The following is a 24,704-nucleotide window of genomic DNA, read 5'->3' as shown; positions in this document are numbered from 1 at the left end:
GTATACGATTATCATGAATGTTTGTAGTTTTTTCTTATAAACATGATCAAACTTTCAAAGTTTTGACTTAAGACAAATCTAATATGTGAAGTAAAATGAAACGGAGGGAGTATATCACATATGAACATAGGGTGTGGCTAAGTCTCAGTCGAACCAAGTCTCAGTCAAATGCTATAACATGTAAGAAAGAATAAAGAAACAACTAAAAAGAAAAATTGCACGTATCTCAACAATCGACTGAGACATAGCAAGACTGATGAAATATATGTTCAAGAAATATCATACATATATGCCTATGCTTATTTATTTTTCAGTTTTTTTAAGACGTAGGAAATGTATTCGATGAGAACCAAATAACGAGCTCCCTAGAGCCCGGCCACCATTGCACTCTCCGGAGTGTTAGCACGCTAAATTACACTATCGTAGGTACGTACCGGTCTCTCTTGTCGCTCATGCACATGCTGCCATCTCACCTCTGACCTCGGGATCATCATGGCCATTGGCCACTATGTCCGTCTGGTGGCCGTCAGAAAGTCAGAATATGCCGGCCGCGAGATACCTCCATGGCATGGCCATTGCCAAGCCGGAGAACAGCGCGCTCTTCGGTACGTCCATGTGTGTGCAGGTACGTTTTGACATCTTCCTTGCGTTGCCTTGCCGTACACATGAAGCAGGAAGCAAGTACAACTGCCACATCATTCAAAACCAACAAGTGCACATGGATCGACGTACCTTCTGCTACCTCCTCTCATGCACATGCAGATACGGGCGACCTATACACCTAGCAGAGGAGTTTAAGTATACCTCTGCAGGCTAGCTAGCAGTACCATTAGCCTCTACCGTGCAAGTCCACGGCAGCTCCGGGTCATGGCGATCGCCCTGAAGAGCAAGCAGCGCAACGGCGGCGTCAGCCACTCGGCCTCGTTCCTCCTGGGGGCTCTCCTGCCCACCCTCCTGCTCCTCCTCCTCGCCTCCGATCGGGTCGGGGATCGACTGGTCGGCATATTCATATCCAGCTTGGGGAATGGATCGGCTCATCAGATGATTAGCCACGCCAACCTCTCGAGCGCGGAAAAGGTTTGCCTGCTCTGGCTTGGGTTGTGCGGCCCTGGGGTGCACCCGGGCCGGTCGATACTTCTGAAAATCTTACGAATTGATGGTAAAATTTCCAGGACATGCAGGAGGAGAGGTTCCCAGGGCTCGCGGAGCTGCTGCCAAAGGTGGCCACCGACGACGGGACGGTGATCGTAACGTCGGTGAACGAGGCGTGGGCGGCGCCGGGCTCCCTCCTCGACCTATTCCGCGAGAGCTTCAAGAACGGCGAGGGGATCGCGCACTTGCTCAACCACACCCTCATCGTCGCCGTTGACCCCGGCGCCATGTCCCACTGTGAGGCCGCGCACCCGCATTGCTACCTCCTCGAGGTCACGTCCGCCAATGTCAGCTCCGCCAACGGCTTCTTCACGGAAAGCTACCTTGAGCTCGTCTGGGCCAAGCTCTCCCTCCAGCAGCGCGTCCTCCAGCTCGGCTACAACTACCTTTTCACCGTAATGAGCCAGCTAGCTGCGTATGCATGCCTCTAAATTATCATTTTTCATTCACATTTCAACAAGTGAACCAAAATGTAATACGTTCAAATATATACACTCTGATATTATTTCACAAAAAAAAATACACTCTGATATCGTCAGTTAATGTTATGTCCATGCAGGATGTGGATGTTATGTGGTTGCGCAACCCGTTCCGGCATATCAGCCTCTACGCCGACATGGCCGTCTCCACCGACCGCTTCAATGGTGACGCGGAGGCGCTCACAAACCCACCCAACACCGGCTTCTACTACGTCAAGTCCACGAACCGGACGGTGGAAATGTTGAGGCGATGGCGCGTGGCGAGATCACGGTTCCCGCCGACCCACGATCAGGCGGTCTTCAACGAGATCAAGGCCGAGCTCGCCGCTGGAGAGTTGCACATCAAATTCATGTTCCTGGATACGGCACTCTTCGATGGCTTCTGCCAGTTCCATGGCAAGATGGACACGGTGTGCACAATGCACGCCAACTGTTGCATCGGGCTCGAGAACAAGGTGCATGACCTCAGGAACATGGCTGCCGACTGGAAAAACTACACGAGCCAGGTGACACCGCTGGAGAAGGGGAGTCACGAGTCCAGGTGGTCGTTCCCCGCCAAGTGCGAGGCATCGATGGGGCACCGCTAACTATTGGAGTATACAATCCAGAACTCGAGATGTCAAATTTAGCCGAGCCGCACGAGTACGTAGCGGATAGGGCTGGCGGTCCAATATATATTGTTCCGACTCCAGAGCGTACGACATGCAGCTATTAGAAATGCCGGTAGAGGCGGAGCCAACATTTAAGCATAGTGAGGGCAAGTGAGACGATAACCACAAAAAAGTATTGCCATATGATGTGCTCTCGGTTTGAACTTATACTGGAATGTCTACAGATTTTGCATATCAACCGAAATGAGATCGGGGCGAGCTCCATCTCCTCGGTCAGATTTTCAATTTCAAAAGTAAGGTGGTACGTTATTATTCCATCTACATTCTTGAAACCCATCAACCAAAAATAGCTAACTACACTTCCAAATCAATATTTGCTTTGTGTGATTGTATGGTACTATGGTAGTATCCAAGACAGGCTAATAGTTCCGAACTGAGACTTTGCATATTGAGGGCAAACAAAACATCAAAAAAGAGTATGTAATTCCTAACAGATCTAACAAAAAATACAATAAATAATATCTAAAGATCTAAAATTAACATTAATATGTAATGATATATGTCAGGTCTAGGGTTGACTCGCATGAACCATGCATGCTGCCATGTACGAGACTCTGATGATCAATGCGCGAGTGATGACGGGTGCGCAAAAAACGTGTTGTTGCGAAGACGAATGCGGCGACACAAGAGCTCATGGCAGCTACTGGCTATGCCCTAGTTCAACGACGACGATAAAGTCTAAATGGAAGTTGCTACGTGCGTGATGAACATGTCTTGCCCTCAGCGAGAGACAAGCTCGTCTCGCCTCGCGTAGCTACTAATGGGCCGACCCAAGTAGCTTCAAGCAGGGTAATTCTCTTTCCATCTCTTTTTATTATTTTTCTATATTTTTGAAATTTACCAACTAAATACATCACAAAACTTAATTTTACGTCAGTTTTCTTCAAAACCAAGAATTTAAAAAAATGTAAACACGGTGTAAAAAATTTGTTAGCGTGGTTGAATTTTCATAGCATTATTTATAGCATTTAATTTTTGTAACATTTAAAAATGTTAATGCGTTTCAAAACAATGCACATAACATTTTTTTAAACGTTTATACATGCAAAGAAAATGTTCATGTAATTCCAAAAACATTGTACCCTTAAAATAAATGCACAATACATTCTAAAAATATGTTCACACTATTCAATAATATGTTAATAATTTTTTAAAACGTTTATTCTATGTACAAAAATGTTTGTGTAGTTAAAAATATTTTTTAACATTCAAATAAATTGTTTACACATGTACTTGAAAAATGATTAACACATACTAAATAAAGTTAAAAAATGTATTTTAAAATAAATATATATTTGATATATATTAAACGTTTATAAAAATAATGTGATGTACGCCAAAAATGTACAATTTTTTTAAAAAAATAGAAAGCAAAACATATATTCTAAAAATAATTTCAATTGTGTATTTGAAAAATGTTAAACATGTATGAACTATGTTCCGGATGCGCCGTCCGAGTGGCGAGGCTAAGCTACGTCTCATAGTAAGTGAGACATAGCTACGCTATGCTATCTACTTACTAGTGGTTGGGGCCCGCCAATGGCGGGCCTCCTGAGGCGTTCCTATGCGGCCCTATCTTGACTCAGCACATTTTTTTGTCTTGTTTGATCCCTAATCTCAACTCATGTAACCTTTCTTTACATGTCTAAGAGAAACACCGATCCTGCTAATCGATGGGACAAAGCTTATCAGGTTGCTACAAGTTTACAACCAATTGGTCATTATTGTATGATTGGGTGCACACATTATTTGGTTGCAACGGCGAAGCTAGGGGGGGGGGGACCAGCAGGGGCCACGGCTCCCCCCAACATGCAGGATTTTTTTAATACCTATGCTTATTTATGTAGAGAACCATGTGGTCTGCTGTATGCCTCTTTCCAAAAGTGCATTTTAACAAAATAGAGTGCTAGTATTGTGCACAGAAGATCCCACTGAAAGTGCCTTGCTTTGTTGACTTTTGTTCTCACTCCCAGCCACACACACGAGCCATCCCATTCTTTTCTTTCTCATTCCTGAAGTGTCTCGCTGTCTCTCCTTCTCTGTTCTTCCAAGACCAAGGCGGAAAGAGGAGGAAATTCCCCAAGAATCGCTCCTTAATTCTCTCTTTCTGCGTTTGGAGCACATCAGGAAGCACTCATCCAGGTAAAAGGTCACAGATCTGTCACTTTGTTCTTCTTATTTGTATTATCTGTTTGTGGATCTGGTTTTTTATTAGAACCGTGATTAATCTCTGTAGGATACTCATGGCTAAAAATAAAATGAAGACTATGGATTCTTTCTATAAGAAGAAAATTAGACTTGATGAGGCATTGGTTTCAAATGTTGCTTGTCCTGATTTGGAAGAAGCAGAGGGAGGGGGAGGGGAGAGGAGGAGGAAGAAGAAAAAGAAGATGATGGAGGGGAGGAGGAGCAACCTGTTGAGGAGGAGGAAGAAGAAGAGGCTCCACTTAGAATTAATAGGGTCAATGATGGTAGTGGTGTTCTGGTAGTGGAAAGAGACCCAGGGCTGCGTTGCCAACTTTGGGATCTTCCTGTCAATGACCAAGAGAAAGCAAGAAAAGCGTATGTGAAGTGTGGAGCATATCACTTTAAAAAGGAAATATACCCTCCTACTGGTCCAGAAAGCCACCCACGCAGGTTTCAATATCATTGGTTCAAGGCATTTCCTTGGTTAGAATACTCACCTACAGAAAATGCAGTCTTTTGCTTTCCATGTTTTCTGTTTTCTAAGAAGCCACTTGGGAAAGTTGGATCAGATGTGTTCACTGTGAAAGGGTTCAAGAATTGGAGAAAGGTTAACAACGGAAAGAATTGTGCTTTCTTAACTCATATGGGAAATACTTGTGACTCTGCTCACAACTATGCGGCCAAATGTTATGACAATTTGAAGAATCAACAATGCCATATTGACAGCTAGTGGAGAGACAAACAACAGAAGATATAAGAGCAAACAGGCTGAGGCTTAGGGCAACAATTGATACATTGCGGTGGCTAGCATTTCAAGCCTGCCCTTTCCGAGGACATGATGAAAGTGTGGGATCAAAGAATCAAGGTAATTTTCTTGAAATGGTAAAACTGATAGCTTCTTATGATGAGGAGGTTGGTGCTGTTGTACTAGGCAATGCTCCAGGAAATGCAAAGTATACTTCACCAACAATTTAAAAAGAAATCATGCATATTATGGCTTGTGATGTGCAAAGTTCAATCCGCAATGAAATTGGCGATGCCAAGTTTTGCCTGCTTATTGATGAACCAAGAGATGAATCTAAAAGAGAGAAAATGGCCATTGTTCTCCGTTTTGTTGATAAACAAGGTTTCAATCGAGAACGTTTTTTTGATCTGGTTCATGTTAAAGATACATCTTCAGCAACTTTAAAAGAAGAAATAGATTTTGTTTTGTCCCAACATGATTTGGATGTTCAAAATATTCGGGGACAAGGATATGATGGTGCTAGCAACATGCGTGGAGAGTGGAACGGTCTACCTGCCAAGTTTATGGAAAAGTGTCCATACGCATACTATGTTCATTGTTTTGCTCATCGATTGCAACTAGCTCTTGTTGGTGCATCTAAAGAAGTAACCGAAGTCCATAATTTTTTTGATCATCTTGCTCTTGTTGTCAATACTGTTGTGTCTTCTAGCAAGAAAAATGATCAGCTGCATGCTAATCAAGTGGCTGTAATGGAGCATCTCATTGAGCTCAGTGAGCTTGAAACAGGAAGTGGAGCAAACCAGGCCAGAACTTTGCGGCGGCCTTGTGACACTAGATGGAGTTCTCACTATGGTTCGGTTTGTAGCCTCTTGAAGCTTTATGGTCCTACATTTTTGGTACTAAAAAATATTTCTACTACTAGTGGGTCAGGTTCTTCACCTTCTGCACGAGCTAAGGCTGCTGGTGCTGTTAGGTTGATGATGTCATTTGACTTCGTATTTATTCTGCATGTCATGAAAGAGTTGATGGGAATAACAGATATGTTATGCAAGAAACTACATCAGAAATCCCAAGATATTTTGAATGCCATGGATGATGTTTCCACTACAAAGAAATTGGTACAGCAGCTAAGAGATGATGGCTGGGCTAAGTTGATTAGTGATGTGAATTTGTTTTGCCAGAAACATGGAATTACTGCTCCAAATATGACTGACAACTATGTTGATTTCATTCGGTCTCGTGCAGATGATCTCAGTACAGCCGAGCATCACTATCGGTATGATATTTTTACAGTTGCAGTTGACCAACAACTACATGAACTAAACTGCAAGTTCAGCGAACAAGCAACAGGGATTCTCATCCTCTGCAATTCTTTGAATCCCAAGGACTCATTTAGTTCATTGAACATTGATGATGTATGTTCTCTCGCCTCAAAATACTACCCCGCTGACTTTTCAGAACAGGAAAGAAACAATTTGAGATGTCAACTACAACATTATGAGCTTGATGTACCTACAAATCCAAGGTTTCAGAATCTGTCAAGTGTAGGAGATCTTTGTCAACAACTTGCAAAAACAGGAAAATCAGTGGATTATTATTTGATTGACAGGTCATACAATATTTCCGCTCTTGTATTATTTGCTTTGACCATTACATCAAGTGTTAATTGATTTTATTTGCAGGTTAATTCGACTTATTCTCACTTTGCCTGTCTCAACCGCAACAACAGAACATGCATTTTCGGCAATGAAAGTTGTTAAAACAAGACTCCGAAATAAAATGGAAGACATGTTTCTAAGAGATTGCTTGTTGATCTACATCGAGAAAGAGATTGCAGTAGGATTTTCAACTGATGCAATTATTGATGAATTCAATACAACGGACCGTCGCGTGGACTTCGAGTGATAACTGTTAGTTCATCAACGTCTAATTGTACATTTTGCTTCCAACCTATTGATGTATAGAGATATGCCTATGTTATGAACACTTGGTTGGTTATATACTTACATATTTTGCTATCTTAGTATGAATTTCTATATATTCTTATAAATTCCGTACACCTTATTAAATTTTGGAGTTGTGGTCAATGTTCGGCCCCCCTTGTGTGTATTTCCTGGCTCCGCCGTTGTTTGGTTGGAACACTTCCCCAAGAAAATTCAAGAGTAAGGTTAGACCTTATCTAGTCAAGAATAAAATGACATCAATATCAACATATTCACTTTGCACCTCAAGGCAATGGGAGAGGTTAACGCAGATCATAATGAAAAGATGTATGAGCAGGACGAAGACACTTGTTTTATAGTCTTGACATATATGAGGATATACCATAAGTTACATGTAAAAAGTAGCAATGGGCTTATAATATAGTTTCTAGAATAATCTTCAATGAGAAATAAACTTGGTAGGGTAAACAATGAATTTATGATCTTTAAGCTTTAGCCGACACATCAGTCTTTACAACCTTAAAATATACTGATCTAAAATATTCATAGCTTGAAAGAGCAAGTAGATTTCCTACAAAAAAATAAATAGAAAATAGTTAGGCGTGGTGACTGATGAGTGGACAGACACATTAGTGTGGTCAAAAGGAACAACAACATTTTAACATGCCTACAAAAAACAGAAAATACGGAAGGACACTGTAATATCATGCAAAGAAGAAATCACCTCAGACACTTCTCCCTTTTTAGGAGAACTGTATCAAACACCTGAGTTGTACAAACCAAAAATACGAAATTAGCAACTCTCGGTACTTCCTTCACATTCAGTTATATGAGTTCCATCATTTACAACCTGCAATATTTAACTCTTGCTAGTCCTTAGAGCTAGAAGTACACATATTAGATTGGGAAGATCACATTCAGTTAGTCCAAATTAATCAATGAACTACTCAACTAAGTTTGCTTGTGTAAACAATAATATGCACCCATCAATGATCTGGCTATGCAAACAACTATAATTTATAATTTTCTAGGATCCTCGGGTCTGAGTATACCTTCACTAAACTGCTGCTCAGGTTGGTCACCTCGGATCACATCAGTGCCTACAACACTTTCAATAACAGACTTGCTAAAACTTCTTACTACTGGCACGCTTTCCTGCAAAGTAGGTTCGATCAAAGAGCATCAAGGGAGAGTGAGTACCTAAAAATTCTGAAGATCTAGAACGTAACCTCCTGCAGGCGGCACGCCGGACGAAAGGGGGCAAGGCTGCTGGATCAAAATCTGGACGTCCTCTGTCATCCTCTAGTCAGACTACTCAACTTATTTTCATAGACCTGAATTAAATTTTAGAAAAATGAAATTTCATGATTACATAGATGAGATGGTCTAGAAGTAGGGCACTGGAAGAAAGGGGAAGGAAAATATCAGGAAGAAGAGAGGAGGGTGTGTACCTGCGTCAACAACACAGTCAAGTATACGGAGAAAAGGTCCGCCGTGCACTTGCCTCAACACGACAATTAATCGAAAGAACTATCCTCTGCACCTGTAGCGCTCAGTCCTGTAGATAGTCTAGTATTTAAAACAACTCCATTCTAACTGCAAGAATACACATTGTCGCTAGTGAGCAGAACCATGGCTCCACATCCATACTGATCTTATTGACATTTAAATATAAACATGGATAGTTAGAACCACACAAAGTACCTGCAGTAGTTCAGGCTGCATATCGAGCACTTAAGTACCAATCTGGTCAGCGATTACAGTGGCACGCATTGATGATGCTCAGTGTTGGTGGTTCAGTTCTAGCATATGCACAGAGAAATGAAATCACCTTATAGCATCTAACATGTATTCGTTGTGGTACTGTATCCTCTTATCATCTTGAAGACATATTTCAACCTATCATGCCTGCCATATATAAGTAGTTAATTATCACTGACAATTTATTTAAGGGCAAAAATCTTATCGGCAGGGAACTATACAATCTTCAGCGACTTACCATTCTTAGTAATGAACACAGGCGGATTTCCATACTTCTTCTTAACATGTTTCACCAGACTGAACATTCCCTAGGGAACTAACTATGTGCAGCAAACTCAATGCTGCCTGAAAGTAGACAAATATTTGTGTATTATCAATTGAACATGTGATTAAATAAGATAGCAAACAAAAGTTCAGAGAAAACCTGAAGCTGCAAGTATATCGTTTTTCCTATTCTCTTTCCATGCCTGTAAGCTGCATAGCACATGGAGAAATCAGTAATATTGACACTGGATTATGGGGATTATCATATGTTTTTTCATCATGACTGACGGAGATGAGATGACTGCAGCATCCGTTGAAGCATCATTCATGACAAGTTTTCTGACGTGCATCCCGTCGTTCCTAGCATATAATGTTGTGTAGTGGTTTATGCCTATCAACAAAAGTTAGATCAAATTGAGTGTGTTTGCATACAGATTCTGAATATGCAGAAAGGGTGTTACATACTATCCAAGATTTTGCTGTCCAGCTTAATCTTATACTGGTGGCAATAAAAAGAAAAGCATCAAAGGATTAGTACCAGAAGTAAGTTCCTATGTTTATCATATCTACTTTTACAAAGTTAGGATGCCTATTCCTTATATGAACTGATACTTGAACTTTGTGTCTGACACTGAGTACATAAGAGCTCAATTTCAGCGATGTACATTCAGTAATGTGTATAAATGTCATGCAAATACAATTGTATTCAGTAATGCTATGAAAATGTCAATTTTTTTTGCATGGAAAATGTAAGCAGAACACCTTCTACTTCTAATCTTTGTATGGAAGTGCATGATAAAATCAACAACACCTACAAGTCAAACTGGGCGTGCCTTATCCATATGCTGCACCAAGCTCTGCATCTCCAACCTCAACTACTCCCTCCGTTCCTAAATACTTGTCTTTCTAGGCATTTCAACAAGTGACTACATACGGAGCAAAATGAATGAATCTACACTCTAAAATATGTCTACATACATCCGTATGTAGTAGTCGTTTGAAATGTCTTGAAAGACAAATATTTAGGAACGGAGGGAGTACAAGGCAATGTCTCCAAGGTAAAAAGGACCATCCTACTTCTATAAGTTTGCCCACGAAAATAATATATTTTGTACAGTTTAGCGCAAGGAGAGAGGAGCAGGGAAATACCAGTGGCAGCAGCGGTGGTGGCGCGATCTTGGCGGAGTATACCCCGGCGGCGGCGGGAGTCGACGCAACTGGAGTCGATCTGCGGTGGAGGAGGGAATCTAAGGGACGACGACGGTGTCCGCTTCAAACTGGAACCTATAGGCGCATGGCACAATGAAAAGCAACCAATCAATATCACTGGATGGCTGGATGTAACACAGGACGAAGGGTGGATTCTGGGTCTAGTTATACGTCTTAAATTAAATCAACAATGCCGCCATCTACTCAGTTTGCCTAGTTCACAAATTCTATTTTGGTGAATGGCTCCCCCGCGTGAAGCTTGAGGGCAACATCACCAACAACCTGCACACAAAGGCAGAGCAAAATTCAGTACGAGAGGAAATGGTAAATGGTCACACAAGTCAGCCAGCTTTAATTCTTTTGCGTCGAAGATTTCAATGATAATACACACAGTTAATGATGATGGTGGTGACTTCCTTTATTAAGAATGAAATGATAATGCACATGACACGCCTATCTAAGCAGGGGTTGAATGAGGTGTCCTTCAGTTCAAAGTAATTCTAGGATATCGAAAAAGGAAGCAACAATCCACAAGGAAAATCATGAATTTATGCGCAAAGAGAAAGAGGAGGTTGCTAAGTGGCTAATATCAATAAAGAATAAACCATTTTGTTTAAGCATATATGTTCTTGTTTACTGATGCTTTTAGTCATGAGAAAAAAAGTTCTTCCAACAGAATACTGCATTTTCATACCAGGCCTGTGGCCAGGAAAGCTGATCATCCAAATTGGCACTGTGATGTTTAAACAGTGTGCTCATGAAGCCAATGAGGTAGCTCATAAATCATATGATTCTAGTGCTAGTTTTGTTTGGAAAGATGATCCACCAGACGTATTATAGAGGCTAATGCAATTGATGCTACCTAATGATATTAAAACGTCACAGTTGGCTCAAAAATAAATAAATAAATGTGGCGCTTCTGAATCTAGAAGTTCTTTTAACACAAATAGTATAATGTCACTATAGGAGTTGTCAAGATATAACTACTAGCGACAACTACATGATTGGTAAATGAGAACCAACTCTGTGTATTGCAAAGAAACAAGTGCAAACCAACTCTGTGATTCCTGCAACATGTGGTGCTATAATAACATTTGGGAATTTCAGAATTGGATCCTCCGGATCGAATGGCTCTGTCCAAGCAACATCACCCTCCCCTCACCCTCCCGAGCCGCCCCCCGCGTGGGCGATCGGGAGGCCCCAGATCCCATCGGCCGGACCTCCCCCACTCCTCCTCCTCCCTCGCCGCCGCCCAAGGGCGCGGCCAGGCGAAGCCTTGCCGTCGCCGGCGGCAGCGGGGACTCGGGCCCTCTCGCTCGGGTGGGGCTGGCGCGGGACAGCGCCCCCGGGCCGGAGCGTGGCGGGCGGGCCGGACGCCACGACGGGTGGTGGCGGCGCATCGGTGACCTCGCTTCCCCGCGGCACGAGGTCTCGCAATCTGGTGCGTCGCGGCCGCCAGGGACGGCGGCGGCGTGACCGGATCGGTTTGCGGCGGCGCGGCCAGATCTATGCCCATGCATGGGCCTTGATCGCTGGTATGTCGTCGGCACGGTGGTGGGTGCGACTCGTCGGCAGCTGGGCAGATCCGCGGGATTCTACCCTTGTCTGGTCCTTGACAGCGCGGGCAACTCCGGGGGAAACCCTAGATCTCCTTGGGATCGAACGATGGCGGCGCTTTTGCGTCGTAGTCCCTCTTTAGGGCATTGTTTTGGAGTTTGCTCCGGTTGAAGGGACCAGCGACGTCGGCGGCGCACGTCTGGTGGAGCAACTGCCGATGAAAATCGCGCCGACTACGGTCATGGCGGACGATGGCGGCGTCTTAGATGTCGTTCCCTTGTCGAGGCATCGTCGTTGCAGTCTGCGTCATCAGGCTCGGGATGCTCCGGGGGAAACCCTAAATCTGGGTCTTCCGGATCAGACGATGATGGCGTTTTATCGCTGTCCCTCCTGGGGGCATCGTTTTGGAGTAAGTGCTGGCTGGGGGGATGGTGGAGCGGTGCTTCATCTCACACATTGATGGCGACAGATATCGGCGGCATGGCGCTGTGGAGGCTCGGCGTCCGATGCACGGAGATGGACTCGCGCAGGAGGAGGTTGCTGTCCGGCGTCATGATGACGTCGATGGCAGAGTGGCCAGACAAGGTAGAAGCCTCAATATGATCTGAAGACGGACCTGTGGAAGATGGCGGCGACGACACACGAGTGCGTCTGACCGGATTGTGCCCCAGACCCGGTATGTGGCTCGGCTGGGGCTTCTGAATGAGTTTTGGCTTCCGGCTTTTGATGTTAGGCTTAGGTGAGTGGTTCGGGTAGTGGCCCAACTAGCACCCCTTCATCATTTTGAATAGGAGTAGTGGCATATGTTGCCAAGAGGGTGGATTCAGTCACATTATTATAATACTTTGTAAGGTCCTCGAGAATAATCAATAAAGTGGCCGTATGCATCTTCCAGATGTAGAGGCCGGGGGTCATCCTCCTTTTCTAAAAAAAAGCAACATCAATGCCTAAACCACCTAAATGACCTGACTCAAGGTGATTAAACACAGCCGTATAGTCCAGTAGGCGCCCTCTGGCAATATTGATGAGATATGATCCCTACAAGAACATGGCAGTTATTGAGAATGGGAGTTCTGCTGTCAGGTGCATACTTCACAGTTTTCCAAAAATCAAAAACAGATCCTATATGTAGATTGCAAAATAATATATGCACTCTGTAAGTTTTTGTCATGAAATATGTCCATTTATGTGTGTGCAAGGAGAGAAATACTATAATATCAACTCTATGCCATGAACCTTAGTTCATGATGGATAATACCGCCAGCCCGGTACGGCTAGGTTGATAGTGGAGGACAGGCTCGAAGAGAAGGCTGATTATTTCTTGTTTCATTAATATATTCTAAGAGGATCTTCTTTACATAGAGCCAATATCTTATTTCTGCTGGCGTAAGGGCCAGGTTACAAGATATCTTCCTAATTTAAATAGTTAAAACATCCCATAATTTGTGCCGATTGGGGTCGGTTATGCCTGTCACATGTGTTTCTGCAGCAAGTTTTTTTTCCGATACCGGTTTTCTTTTTTGGAATGGGCCGGAAGAACCGAATTGCGATAAATCTCGGAAATCTCAGAATTATTCCGTCTGAACGTATTCAAACAAATTCTTGATTTTTTTTTTGCGCCACAATATGTAATTTTAATCTGGCACACACACATACTCTCACGGATTCCACTGGTCACCTCGCACATGCCTTTTTTCCGTGTGGGGTGTGGGTTTTAACCCTCGCTGCTGCACTATTTTGCTATGCACCATTTACAGCTGAAGAAGCTGCAAACATTGATGGGACAATAGGGGAATCCCCAAGACCTCCAAGGGTGTAAGTTATGGACCTCACCACCACACGAGGCAGTGAGTTGTGATAACATATGCATACAGAGCCTATTTGACAGTCTTAGCATTTGAATTCATTTTTTTTCAAAAAAGTCGAACAGTTACACTGTTTCTTGGGGGTCAGCGAAAGTTCTGTTCGGTTACCACTCGGAAAAAACCTTGATCTGCAGTGGTGCACACACACGGCACCCTTTTTGCGGGGAACACACGACGCTTTTTTTTGCGGGGAACACACGAGGCTATATGTATGCATTTCTTTATAGACTTTACCAAAAGAGCTGTACATACAGTATCATTCCACGAACGTCTATGAATATTCTTGATATCTTTTCCTTTTGAAAACTTGGAGCAGCACGCTTGTTCTTTGAAACAAGAACATATGCTCCTGGGATCACTTTGGCATTTTCTGATGGTTATTCCAATGAATACACCAGCACAATCTGATCCTCCAACACTATTCTAAGATTAATGTTTCCTCATATACAAATTTTCTTCTTACAGGATGAATCAAGAATGATGGCTTATTTATTCCGTAAAATAAATAAATCTCAAAAGAAGATTTAAGAAATGAGAAGATGTAAATCTCCTACGATGCAGACAAGTATATTGGAGAAAAATACATGTACCTTTTTCAAAGCTGACAGGAACTTGTGATCCACAATCCCAACCTATAAATATTTATAGCTTAGTAACCGCCTAACTGAAGTCAAATAGAGATATTACTGGCAGAATTTTTATTAAATAAATGAACAAAGAGAAGAATTAACTGATTCATTGTTTAACGTCATGCAAGTTATAACTATGTCAGCTTCTCGAACGAGTTCGTACATATCTTCTGGACCACCTTTCTTGTCAACCAGCCCATCAAGATCTGCAATAGCAATATTTTGAGAGAGGAAGATAACACAACATCTAATAAGGGAATGATACTGCAACTACTGCAGCTTACCACAAGACACTGTATTTGATGACCAGTTTCTTTTTGTAGCAAGAATTTTCACTCCAAATGGTCTTAGTCTCTTGGCAATTTCCATGCCAATGGCTCCGAACCCCAGGATAAGTATCTAGCATAGTAAATACAAGTTTCTACTCAAATGGGATTTTTCTTGTGGAAAGTAGATAAAAGTAACAGTATCTAGCACAGTAAATACAAGTTTCTACTCAAATGGGATTTTTCTTGTGGAAAGTAGATAAAAGTAACTTATACACGAAAAGCACACTGTTTTCCCGAATATTGCTTCTCCAACTGGAAGGCCCAAGTCCTTCTGAATGACAGCAGTATCCATTTTCTTCTGCAAATTATGGCCAAAGTCCAAAACATGAATATTCCATTACAACTGACTGAAGTAACTTATATTTATTAAACTAAAAAAACTTATCTTCCAAATGATGGAAGCTACAAAGGTAGCTTATTTAACAAAAAACTGAGTGAATATTCGGTACAAATATATGCAACATGATGAACCATGGCTTGAAATCAGTGTCCGATTGCCTAAATTGTTGGATATTGTACTAAGTAGGATCCACGTGAAACAGAAACCATGTTTAATAGGCTCATCATGTATTTTTTTTCCCAAATTTCTGCAGCTTGCAGGCCCTTTTATCAAATCCAGCGGCTGCCGCATCAGCAGCTCAAACTGGAACCTACAGGCGCATGGCACAATGAAAAGCAACCAATCAATATCACTGGATGGCTGGATGCAACACAGGACGAAGGGTGGATGGCAGGGAGGGAGGGAGCAACGCGATACCTCGAGCAGGAAGGGGTTGGGGCCGGGGAGGGGGGAGGTCGAGGGAGCGCGCGAAGCGCGCAGAGCTGAGCAGCCTCTCGCCGTAGCAGGAGAGGTCCATGCCGCCGCCCTGGATGATGAGCAGGAAGACAAGCAGCGAGGGCCCGGACTCGAAGAGCTCGCCGCCGCACTCCTCTTCCTCACCTTGGACAGCGGCCGCGATGTCGACCTGAGTCTGGCAAATCCTCCTTCCGCTGCCGTACTCGGGGAAGAAAGGGAGGGGTGAGGAAGCTGGTGTTCGGGCCGGTGCTGGCACTACAGCGAGGAGCCGGTGGTGGAGGCGGCGGAGCTCAGGGCGGGGATAGAGGCGGCGTACTGTGGTGCCGGGCGGCGGAGGAGCTGGGGCAGTGGCGGCGGCAGCCTAGGGAAAGGAGGAAAGGGGAGGTTGCGTGTACAAAGAGAGAAAGAAAAGAAGGCACCGACGTCCTGCGCTTTTTTACTTTTTTTCTCTCTCTCACTAGCACAGTAAAATTGACGAGGTGGAATGCGCGAGGAGGTGCCCTTGATGCGCACCTTATTGTTTTGGATTCTATCAAGGTTAGCTACCGTGGGGTTTATCTTATTCGGCTCTGCTAGTTGTACAGCACTAGATAGCCCATGCAAAAGCGCAGCACGTGAGATGTACCCTTGCCTCGCTAGTGGCTCTCCGTGAATAGGCCGGCCAGCACTATAACTTCTTGGAGCAGTTTTGGTAAGTTTCTATAGACCGGTACCGACCCATTCTACGAGCTTAGAGCATCTTCAGCTGTTGGCCTCTCCCAGGACGCATAAAAATCGTCCCCTGGAGGCGAGCCGGCGATATAATCGGCGCTGGAGACGGTTTTGTGCCTAGTCGTCGGCCACAGCTCGCCTCCAGGCGTTGAAATTGATCCACTTTGCAGCCCCATTTCGGCGAATAAAGTGCCCATATGGGCGAGAATAGGCCCATATTCGGTGTGGTTCGCCGTGTCTCAGCGTTCAATTATCAACACAACTTTTTCTTACCACATATTTCATCACGGAAAAATCAAATACTTCAACAAAATAATACAACAACAAATAGTTTAACAAATAAAAACTCGTATTTCATCACACGGCGTCCCCCTTGAGTCTCCATAGGTGCTCAATCAGATCTTTCTGCAGTTGATGATGCACCTGTGGGTCTCGGATCTCCTGACGCATACTGAGATAAGCAGTCCAAGTTGCCGGTAGCTGGTGATCAACTTCGGCTAGAGGACCCTGCCTGTAGTATGGTTCAGTGTCAAACATTGGGTCTTCTTGCTCGCTCTTGATGATCATGTTGTGCAAGATGACACAGCAAGTCATAATCTCCCACATTTGATCTTTGGACCACGTCTGAGCGGGGTACCGGACAACAGCAAATCGAGATTGGAACACACCAAATGCCCGCTCGACATCCTTCCTGCCAACGGCGGAGCCAGGAAATACACACAAGGGGGGCCGAACATTGACCACAACTCCAAAATTTAATAAGGTGTACGGAATTTATAAGAATATATAGAAATTCATACTGAGATAGCAAAATATGTAAGTATATAACCAACCAAGTGTTCATAACATAGGCATATCTCTATACATCAATAGGTTGGAAGCAAAATGTACAATTAGACGTTGATGAACTAACAGTTATCACTCGAAGTCCACGCGACGGTCCGTTGTATTGAATTCATCATAATTGAATCAGTTGAGAATCCTACTGCAATCTCTTTCTCGATGCAGATTCAACAAGCATCTCTTAACATGTCTTCCATTTTATTTGGAGTCTTGTTTTAAAGCGAACTTCATTGCCTCTCTGGGAGAATGCACGTTCCTGGTCTTGGTTTGCGGTGAGATCAAGGCAAAGGTGAGAACCATGATGTCGAATCTCCCTTTGCGATCTATTTTGTTTAATACCTGAGTGTTTAAATGGTCATGGTAGCTTAATAGTGCTGAGTATGGTCGGCTAAGTAATGTGTGCTCTGGTCAGGTAAATGAAATGAATGCGGCTGATTTTCCGTTTTGCCAGGTTTGGCTGACGAAGAGATCTTCTGCTGGACATCTTGAACAGATACTGGACGTCTTGGATGGTGTGTATGCGATACATCTCGCAAGCTCTAAATTGTGCTCGGTAGTTTGACGAGTCTGCGGATATTAGTCTTGTTATTTCCTGTCTGGCTGCAATAGTCGTGGCGGGCGTTACTCTTTGTTGAGCGAGGGAGAACAGCTATTCATGCTAATGTGCGAAGTGAACGAGTGAGGCTCTGGTTAATTCGATAGTAGGCAGAGGATAGATAATGCTGTGTTGCTTGTCGCTGACTGCCCTTGGAGTTGCCTTTCTGTATGCTGCGGGTTGCGTGGAGTGCTAAGGCGCTGCTTGGCAACTTTCTGGTGCGTAAAGAATATCATACCCTGATAGCTGATCGCTCCGGCCCGCTGTACTTGGGGGAGATCATCTGGCGCCCGCTCTCCGCTCCGAGGCCGAGATGCGCAATCCAATTGCATATGTTGCATGTTCTATTGATGTCTTGTGAGGCAGTAAAAGTCTCATGGTGTGCTGGGCAGAGCAGAGTTCACACCTGCAACATTTTGATATTCAGAGCTCTAGGCTGCGTTCGAGATCATTTCTTAGCTGCTGGTCATTGGTGTGTTGAGTTCTTTTCATGTTCTTGTAGTCGTCGAACATTTCGAGGCCATGGCATTTGCATATATTATAGATGTCTGGGTTGTAGTTTCTTCTGCATGTAGTATCGGGCTTGCCATTAAATATCTTGTTATTCCGATCAACGCTCTTGTCACTGACGACTGTTAGAATATGGAATATGGTAAGTGCGACATATGACATCTCATCGTTTCAACTACAGCGAGCACGCGGAGCTATGTGTTTGTTGGCGAGTTCTCCTGAGGCCTTGTGCAGAAGTGTTGATGGAGAATCCGTGATCCCCCTATAGTTAGCTAGGATTGGGCGATATTTTAGGTTTAGCGTCTTTAAAGAATGACGGATCCTGGTGCTATGTAGTTTGGTAATAGCTGCTCAAGCGAGGCTATCAATCTCCGCATCCATCCAGCAGCTGTGTAGAATCTATCTGAGGATGTCCTACTATAGTCGCGCTCTTTGTCTAGTAAGTTCTGGCCCTGTGTTGGCTTGCGGCGATCTTCTCTGTTGTGCATAGCTGCACGAGTCGTCAATGGAGATTGCCGTGTCTTCTGCATGATTGCGCATCTTGATTAGCTGTCAGCTGATTTGCCCGAATTTCTTTGTCGAGTTCGGCTTATGAGGGTCTAGTGACACATACAGACGGTTGCCTTATGTGACGGAACTGAAGTGTTAGCAGAGATGATGGTCAGAGGTAGAAAATGAGTTATTGGACTGTTGCAGGTGTGATTTGCTATTATGTTATTGCTAGGCTTTAACTTAGAGGCCTTGTGGTTTGCATGCGCGCAGTTGTCGACGGTTGCGCCATCTGGTGAATCAGGTGGAAGCTATGGGAGTGGATTCACGTCGGTTATTGGACACTTTTCCATAAACCTGCAGTTGTAGACAGACCGGTTGGCCGTGAGGTCGTGTCCGGCAGCGGCTTAGGCTATTGGGCAGCATACCATTGCGGTTCCGCGATTCACTTAGCCTGTTATGGATCGGTGGTCCTGCGCTGTGGATCATCTTTGAACTATCTCAGAATTATTTGTTGGGGTACGACAATCATGGTCTTCTGTTCTTCTTGAGGTTGCTGAATGATCCGCTATGTAAGCACATAAGTACCAGGTGAAATAAAACGTGCTCTAGTGTTGACCAACCTTGTTAATTAATGTTGCGAGATTTGTGGTAAACAATGAACATCGGACGTCGAGTAGGTTGTGGTAAGTTTCCGATAAATCTGCGGGAGGAGCATGGAAAAAAATGAACAGACGGCTGTGGAGAGCATGCCATCATTATGCGTCGCTTGCTCTTATGATCTATTCCTCTTGCGCTCATTCACAATCCAGCTCAGGTCAACACTTGGTCATTCTCGCCTTCCTTCATTGCAGCGATGTATACTTAGCACTAACGTACCCCATCAAGCCATCACATATGTTCGCCAACTGGAGTCTCACTTCTGTAAGTGGAGTCTTTGGAGACCGCTATCTCGTGCACTCTCTCACCGGAGAGCCATTGTGGCGCGATTGAGAGGGTACGAGCACCCCACCTCTCTTCATCATATTACCCGACCTATGAGAAGAAGCGTAGTCATTTCTACTCATTTCAATTGAAAATTACCAGTTTGATTTCTTTGATCCACCTTTTCATCATGGTCCTCGCGCGGGCGGAGTGAGCAGAGCATTGCAAATGACCTAGCCCGCGGCAATGTATCGAATTGTTGGACTAGCCCACAGCACTGCAGCCCTGTTTGCTCTTATATGCCTCTTTCGTTGGTTTGTCTTCCAGCTGAGCTGCGTACGAAGTACGTGGCCATCGGCTTATCTTCGAATTGTCATAGAGCCCGCACATTTGGCCAGCGAATAGTGATGAGAGCTGAGAGTCACTAAGTATTTCCATGCATGAGTTGAAGAAAGGCAACAGGATTGCGTTGATCCGTTGGTAAGCCTTTGTCGTGCCAATTCTTGAAGCCCTATGGCCGAGCAGTGACTACGCGTGATGCGCGAGCCCAGATGGCTGGTCGTTAGAAAACAGAGAGCAGGGAAGCGAAGAAGGACGGGCGATGTTCGTAGCGGTCTGAGGCGCGTTTGGCTAGGGACCAGGGAAATTGCCTCTGCAGAACCAATGATATTAGAAACCTGCGTGGGGCGGCCGTTCTGTGGACGCAGTAGGGAGGTGAAGGGGTTTCCATTTCTAACAGTGGATATGCCTCACACTCACATACTGCTTTTCGCTGCTCTGACTTGGTCATTTGACAGGAAGACTCCAAAGTTGGCACGCAGCCTGGGTCTCTTGTGGTCCTACTACCGGACCGAGCATCACCTGCTAGTCATTGCTACCTCTCTAATTTACTGACCGTGGAGGCCTTCTTCTGTCGTACTCGCATTTGGCCGTCGGGCGACTGCGACCATGACAGTCGGCCCTGTGCGCTCAACCTGCCTTCCAGCGCGCTCCATGCATCTGTCTCTCCTTCTTCCCTCGTCCGGCTGCGATCGCTCCGTCTCGCTCTGCTTCTTCAATAGGACAGCACCGATATGAAACCCAATAGCCCGGCTCACTCCAGTCGCTAAGTTTCCTTCGTATAGAAGGAATCCATAGTCCTCATTGTTTGGATTTGTTGTGGCTCATGGGTATGCTGCCATACCGCCCGAGAATTCATGCGACGGGAGTGCTAAGATACAAGAAACGCCAATCACGATAGAATATACAGAACGTACAGGGTAGAGAATCAAGGCACGACACTGCTGTGACCTTTTGTACCTGGATGAGTGCTTCCTAAGTGTGGCCTCCAAACGCAGAAAGAAGAGAATTAAGGAGCGATTCTTGGAGAGATGTTCTCCTGATTTCGCACCTCTGTCTCTTGAGCAAGAATCAGAGGAAGGAAGGATGGCGGAGAATGGACTCAGGTGAGGAAAGAAGAAGATGGATGGCGATCGGGTGTGTGATGGCTGGGAGTGAGAACAAGAAACAGTCAGCAGAAGCAGGGGACTATTCAGATGGTCGTTGCTGTGCAGCATATAGGACTGGCTAGTTTGTCAAATGCACTGTTGAGGAGGAGGCATGGGCCGAGCACAGGACCGACATGGTGTCTGCTAACATAACTGTAGGGGGAGCAAGTAGATGTGGAGAGGAAAAGATCATGCATGTGTGCGGAGGCCGAGGGCCGGTGCAGCATATCGAGATTGGCGCACACCTACCCGCTCGACATCCTTCCTGCAAGCCTCCTGAATCTTCGCAAACCAGGCGTTCTTGCCTCCTGGCACAGGGTTTGAGATGGTCTTCAAATGTCGACCATCTCGGATAGATGCCATCAGCTAGATAGTACCCCTTGTTGTAGTGCCGCCCATTGATCTCGAAGTTCACCGGAGGAGAAGTGACCTTCAACAAGCTTGGCAAAGACAGGAGAGCACTGCAGCACGTTGATGTCATTGTGAGTTCCTGGCATACCAAAGAAGGAGTGCCAAATCCAGAGGTCCTGTGTGGCCACCGCCTCAAGCACCACACTGCAACCGCCTTTGGCGCCTTTGTACATCCCCTGCCAAGCAAATGGGCAATTCTTCCATTTCCAATGCATGCAGTCGATGCTTCCAAGCATCCCAGGAAATCCTCTTGCTGCATTCTGGTGCTAGGATCCGAGCAGTGTCTTCCGCATTGGGTGTTCTCAAGTATGTGGTCCAAACACTGCCACCACTGCCCGACAGAACTTGTAGAAACACTCTATGCTGGTGGACTCGGCCATGCGCCCATAGTCGTCGTGCGACCATATGCAAGCATCCATGAGTCCGCAATTCACCGGGAGCTCCGTATGCAAGCATCCTCATCGCTGTCCGTGCACTTCTGGATGGAGGTGAATCCAAGGGCGCCGGTCGCATGACCCGACCTCGAGCCTTGAAGTAGTTGTTTTGTCGGGCGACGGACACTACGGTGCGGGGCGGCTGCCGTCGTGCGCATTCACACAGTCCTGGGAATCAGAGCTTTCCAGTCTCATGGCGACGAGTAAGACAGCGGGCCGGGGATGTGTGTCCCGGCGTGCAGCGTGAGCAATGCCCGCGCGAGTAGTGTCCCGCAGTAGGAGGCGCCTGATGGCGCGCCGGAGGAGCCGCGCATGCTGCCGAGGCGAGCCGGATGTCGCTTCTTTGCATTCTCACCTGCCGTCTGGCGCCCGCCTCCGGCCGCGCATCGAGCGGCCGCGCCGGCCGGCTGCACCACTCTCACTCGCCGGGCCGGACTGTTGGTCCAGTTGCTCGCAGCCCCGCCGGCGCCAGGAGCCTGCGGGCCCCAGTGGCGCGAGGACCAGGTGACGTGCTACTCTGCCTGACGTGGGCCCGCTCGTACAGGCTTTCCCTCCCCCCGCAGGCCAGCGCGGCGGAGCCGCGGCGATCTTCCATCGTCACTCGGCGAGGGCGGGTCAGTCAATGCGGATCCGGGCGACGCGCAATGCAAATCGGCCGAACACCCTTGCGGCCGCAGGCGGTGGCCTGTGGTCCGCGCGTCGGGCAGCGCGCAGCCGCGGCGTCGCCGGCGGTCGTTCGGCGCGGCTGCGCGGCGTACAGAGCGCTGCCGCCTGCCGCGAGGCCCGCGAAGCGAAGCGCGGCGGAGGCGCCCCAGCGGCTGCCCGGTTGGACGCGTCGCGCTTCCCCGCGGCGAAAGCTCCTTCCTGGGGGCGGTCCTGCTTAGGTTTTTCCGCAGGCGTGGAATGGCTATCTATGGTGAGGCAGGGCGGGCGGCCGCGAGATATAAGCTATGGGCTGGAGGGCGGGGGCGCGGGGGGAGTGGGAGTGCGAGGTGCGGGGGAAGAAACGCGTTGAGCTGTTTCCTGACGGCCGGGGAGTGGCCAACCGCTGGCCTGTTCCGTGGCGCCGAGGCCAGGGGCGGCGCAACTGCCCCGCGGGCCGGCTGGGTTCGCCAGAGGACGCCCTGGTGGGCCAGAGTGGCGCGGCCGAAAAAGAGACCACGAGCCGCGAGGAGAGTTTTTTCCGCGTCTTAGTGGGCGCGGCGTGGCCATTAGTTATCGGGTCTGACCGGCCCGGACGACGAGCGACAGTGCGCCGCTGGCACGGGCATGCGCGCTACGTCGAGGCGGGGACGCGAGTCTGAGGGTGTGCGGAGCGGGGGGCGGCTGAATAGCTCTATCGCTGTTTTTCTCTCTTTGGGTTATATGTGTTTATATGGTGGTTGTGCATGCTTTGTTCCAGATAGTATCAGTATTTCCTGCTGTTTCTGTATTCACATTTTTCTGATGGAGAAATCATCGCAGATGTTCTTTGGAGATAGCGGTTGAAGAGCCCATAGATATAGCTGAATGCATACATTCGCGTCCAATGCCACATCAATTTGCCTCTGTATAGTCGGCTGGCTGAGAAGCATTTTATAACGACACGATGAAGATAGTTGTTATTCCATAAGAACGCTGCATGTGTGATTTGTAACCACTATCAGCAGAAAACATTTGTTAGTGATTACGGGAACGACCGTTCGCGATTAAATGGCGCCGATAGTAACGCCTTTTTTGGTGGTAAGAAATACTTTTTAAATATTAGGCAAACATTTTTATATTGTATAAATGCTTCTAAAAAATTTCATGAACAAATTTGCGATATATGTGAACATCTTTTAAAATGTCATGGATATTTTAACATTAAATAAGCATTTTTATAAAATATTTTCTCAAATGAGTTAATATTTTAAGATGTGACAACCATTTTTTAGTTGGACGTATATTTTTAGAAATTGCGGGAAAACTTATTTTTACAATGTGTTAAGATTTTATAATGCACGCGGAGATTTTAAAATTTTATGAGTAAATAAAAGTTTGAAATATATGTATTTAGATTATTTCGGCATATAAATACTAGGAATATCAGCAGGGCCAGAACGGATCGAGACCACAGTTCGATCCTTCGTCCTCCCAAAGTTAGTAACACGACACTCCCTTTGACCCATGAGTGTCTTCACCTTAGAAACTATCATGGCGTACTGAGACTGGCCCTAGCCTCGGGTGTTGACCATCTGTATTGCTTGTAGGCTGTCAATGTCGATGATGATCGACAGCTCCGTCCATTGGTGAGCAAGAGCTAGCCCCTCCATACAGCCGGCAAGCTCCGCATGCAGGGGGTCCGGACAAGACAACAATGACCTGCACGCCATGAACATGATGGCTCTATCATGGGCACGTAACACCATACCTGAACCTGCACTTCCGTCCGCATGTGAGTATGAGCCGTCAACATTTAGCTTAGTCCACCCAACCGGTACAAATTTCACACTAGCCTCCAGATGTGATACCGCTTTTGGGCACCTATAAAACACATGGAATGTTAGAATTAATGGGCTAGGCCCATAGCAATTTCTGAAATCTCAAAGCCCATGTGTAAAATGGCAAGTGGTGGTGCTAAGTTTAGTCCCACCTTGGAAGTTGAAGAAGAGTTGGACCTCTTTATATAGTGGGTTCTCTCTACCACTCTAAGTGATGTGTGAGAAGAGAAAGGGAAAACCACACGCGCGCG

General features: G+C 45.9%; 1 protein-coding gene and 1 long non-coding RNA gene across 13 annotated transcripts; one reads left to right on the top strand and one right to left on the bottom strand.

Annotated features, from left to right (window-relative positions):
* Positions 1–858: 858 nt before the first annotated feature.
* On the top strand, positions 859–2,399 carry LOC125549026 (uncharacterized protein At4g15970-like). Its single transcript, XM_048712527.1, has 3 exons — positions 859–1,077; positions 1,173–1,547; positions 1,712–2,399. Exons 1-3 carry the CDS (start codon positions 868–870, stop codon positions 2,216–2,218), a joined length of 1,092 nt encoding a protein of 363 aa, XP_048568484.1. The 5' UTR covers positions 859–867; the 3' UTR covers positions 2,219–2,399.
* A 5,108-nt stretch (positions 2,400–7,507) lies between these two features.
* Positions 7,508–14,656, bottom strand: LOC125545747. 12 transcript variants are annotated; one of them, XR_007300207.1, is made up of 13 exons: positions 14,565–14,656; positions 14,424–14,465; positions 10,583–10,693; positions 10,352–10,486; positions 10,018–10,077; positions 9,363–9,593; positions 9,177–9,283; positions 8,882–9,085; positions 8,629–8,773; positions 8,378–8,511; positions 8,230–8,285; positions 7,902–7,942; positions 7,508–7,748 (listed from the first exon to the last, which is right to left on the bottom strand). It is a non-coding gene; the product is annotated as an uncharacterized LOC125545747 (long non-coding RNA). The 12 variants fall into 12 exon arrangements; XR_007300205.1 differs by having other exon boundaries at positions 8,230–8,332; positions 8,407–8,511; XR_007300202.1 differs by having other exon boundaries at positions 8,230–8,511; positions 8,882–8,923; positions 9,009–9,085.
* Positions 14,657–24,704: the final 10,048 nt, after the last annotated feature.

This window comes from Triticum urartu, chromosome 3 (genome assembly GCF_003073215.2).
Source record: "Triticum urartu cultivar G1812 chromosome 3, Tu2.1, whole genome shotgun sequence".
NCBI lineage: Eukaryota > Viridiplantae > Streptophyta > Magnoliopsida > Poales > Poaceae > Triticum > Triticum urartu.
The sequence above is the reverse complement of the archived record's forward strand: the minus strand, read 5'-3'. Positions and strand labels throughout refer to the sequence as shown.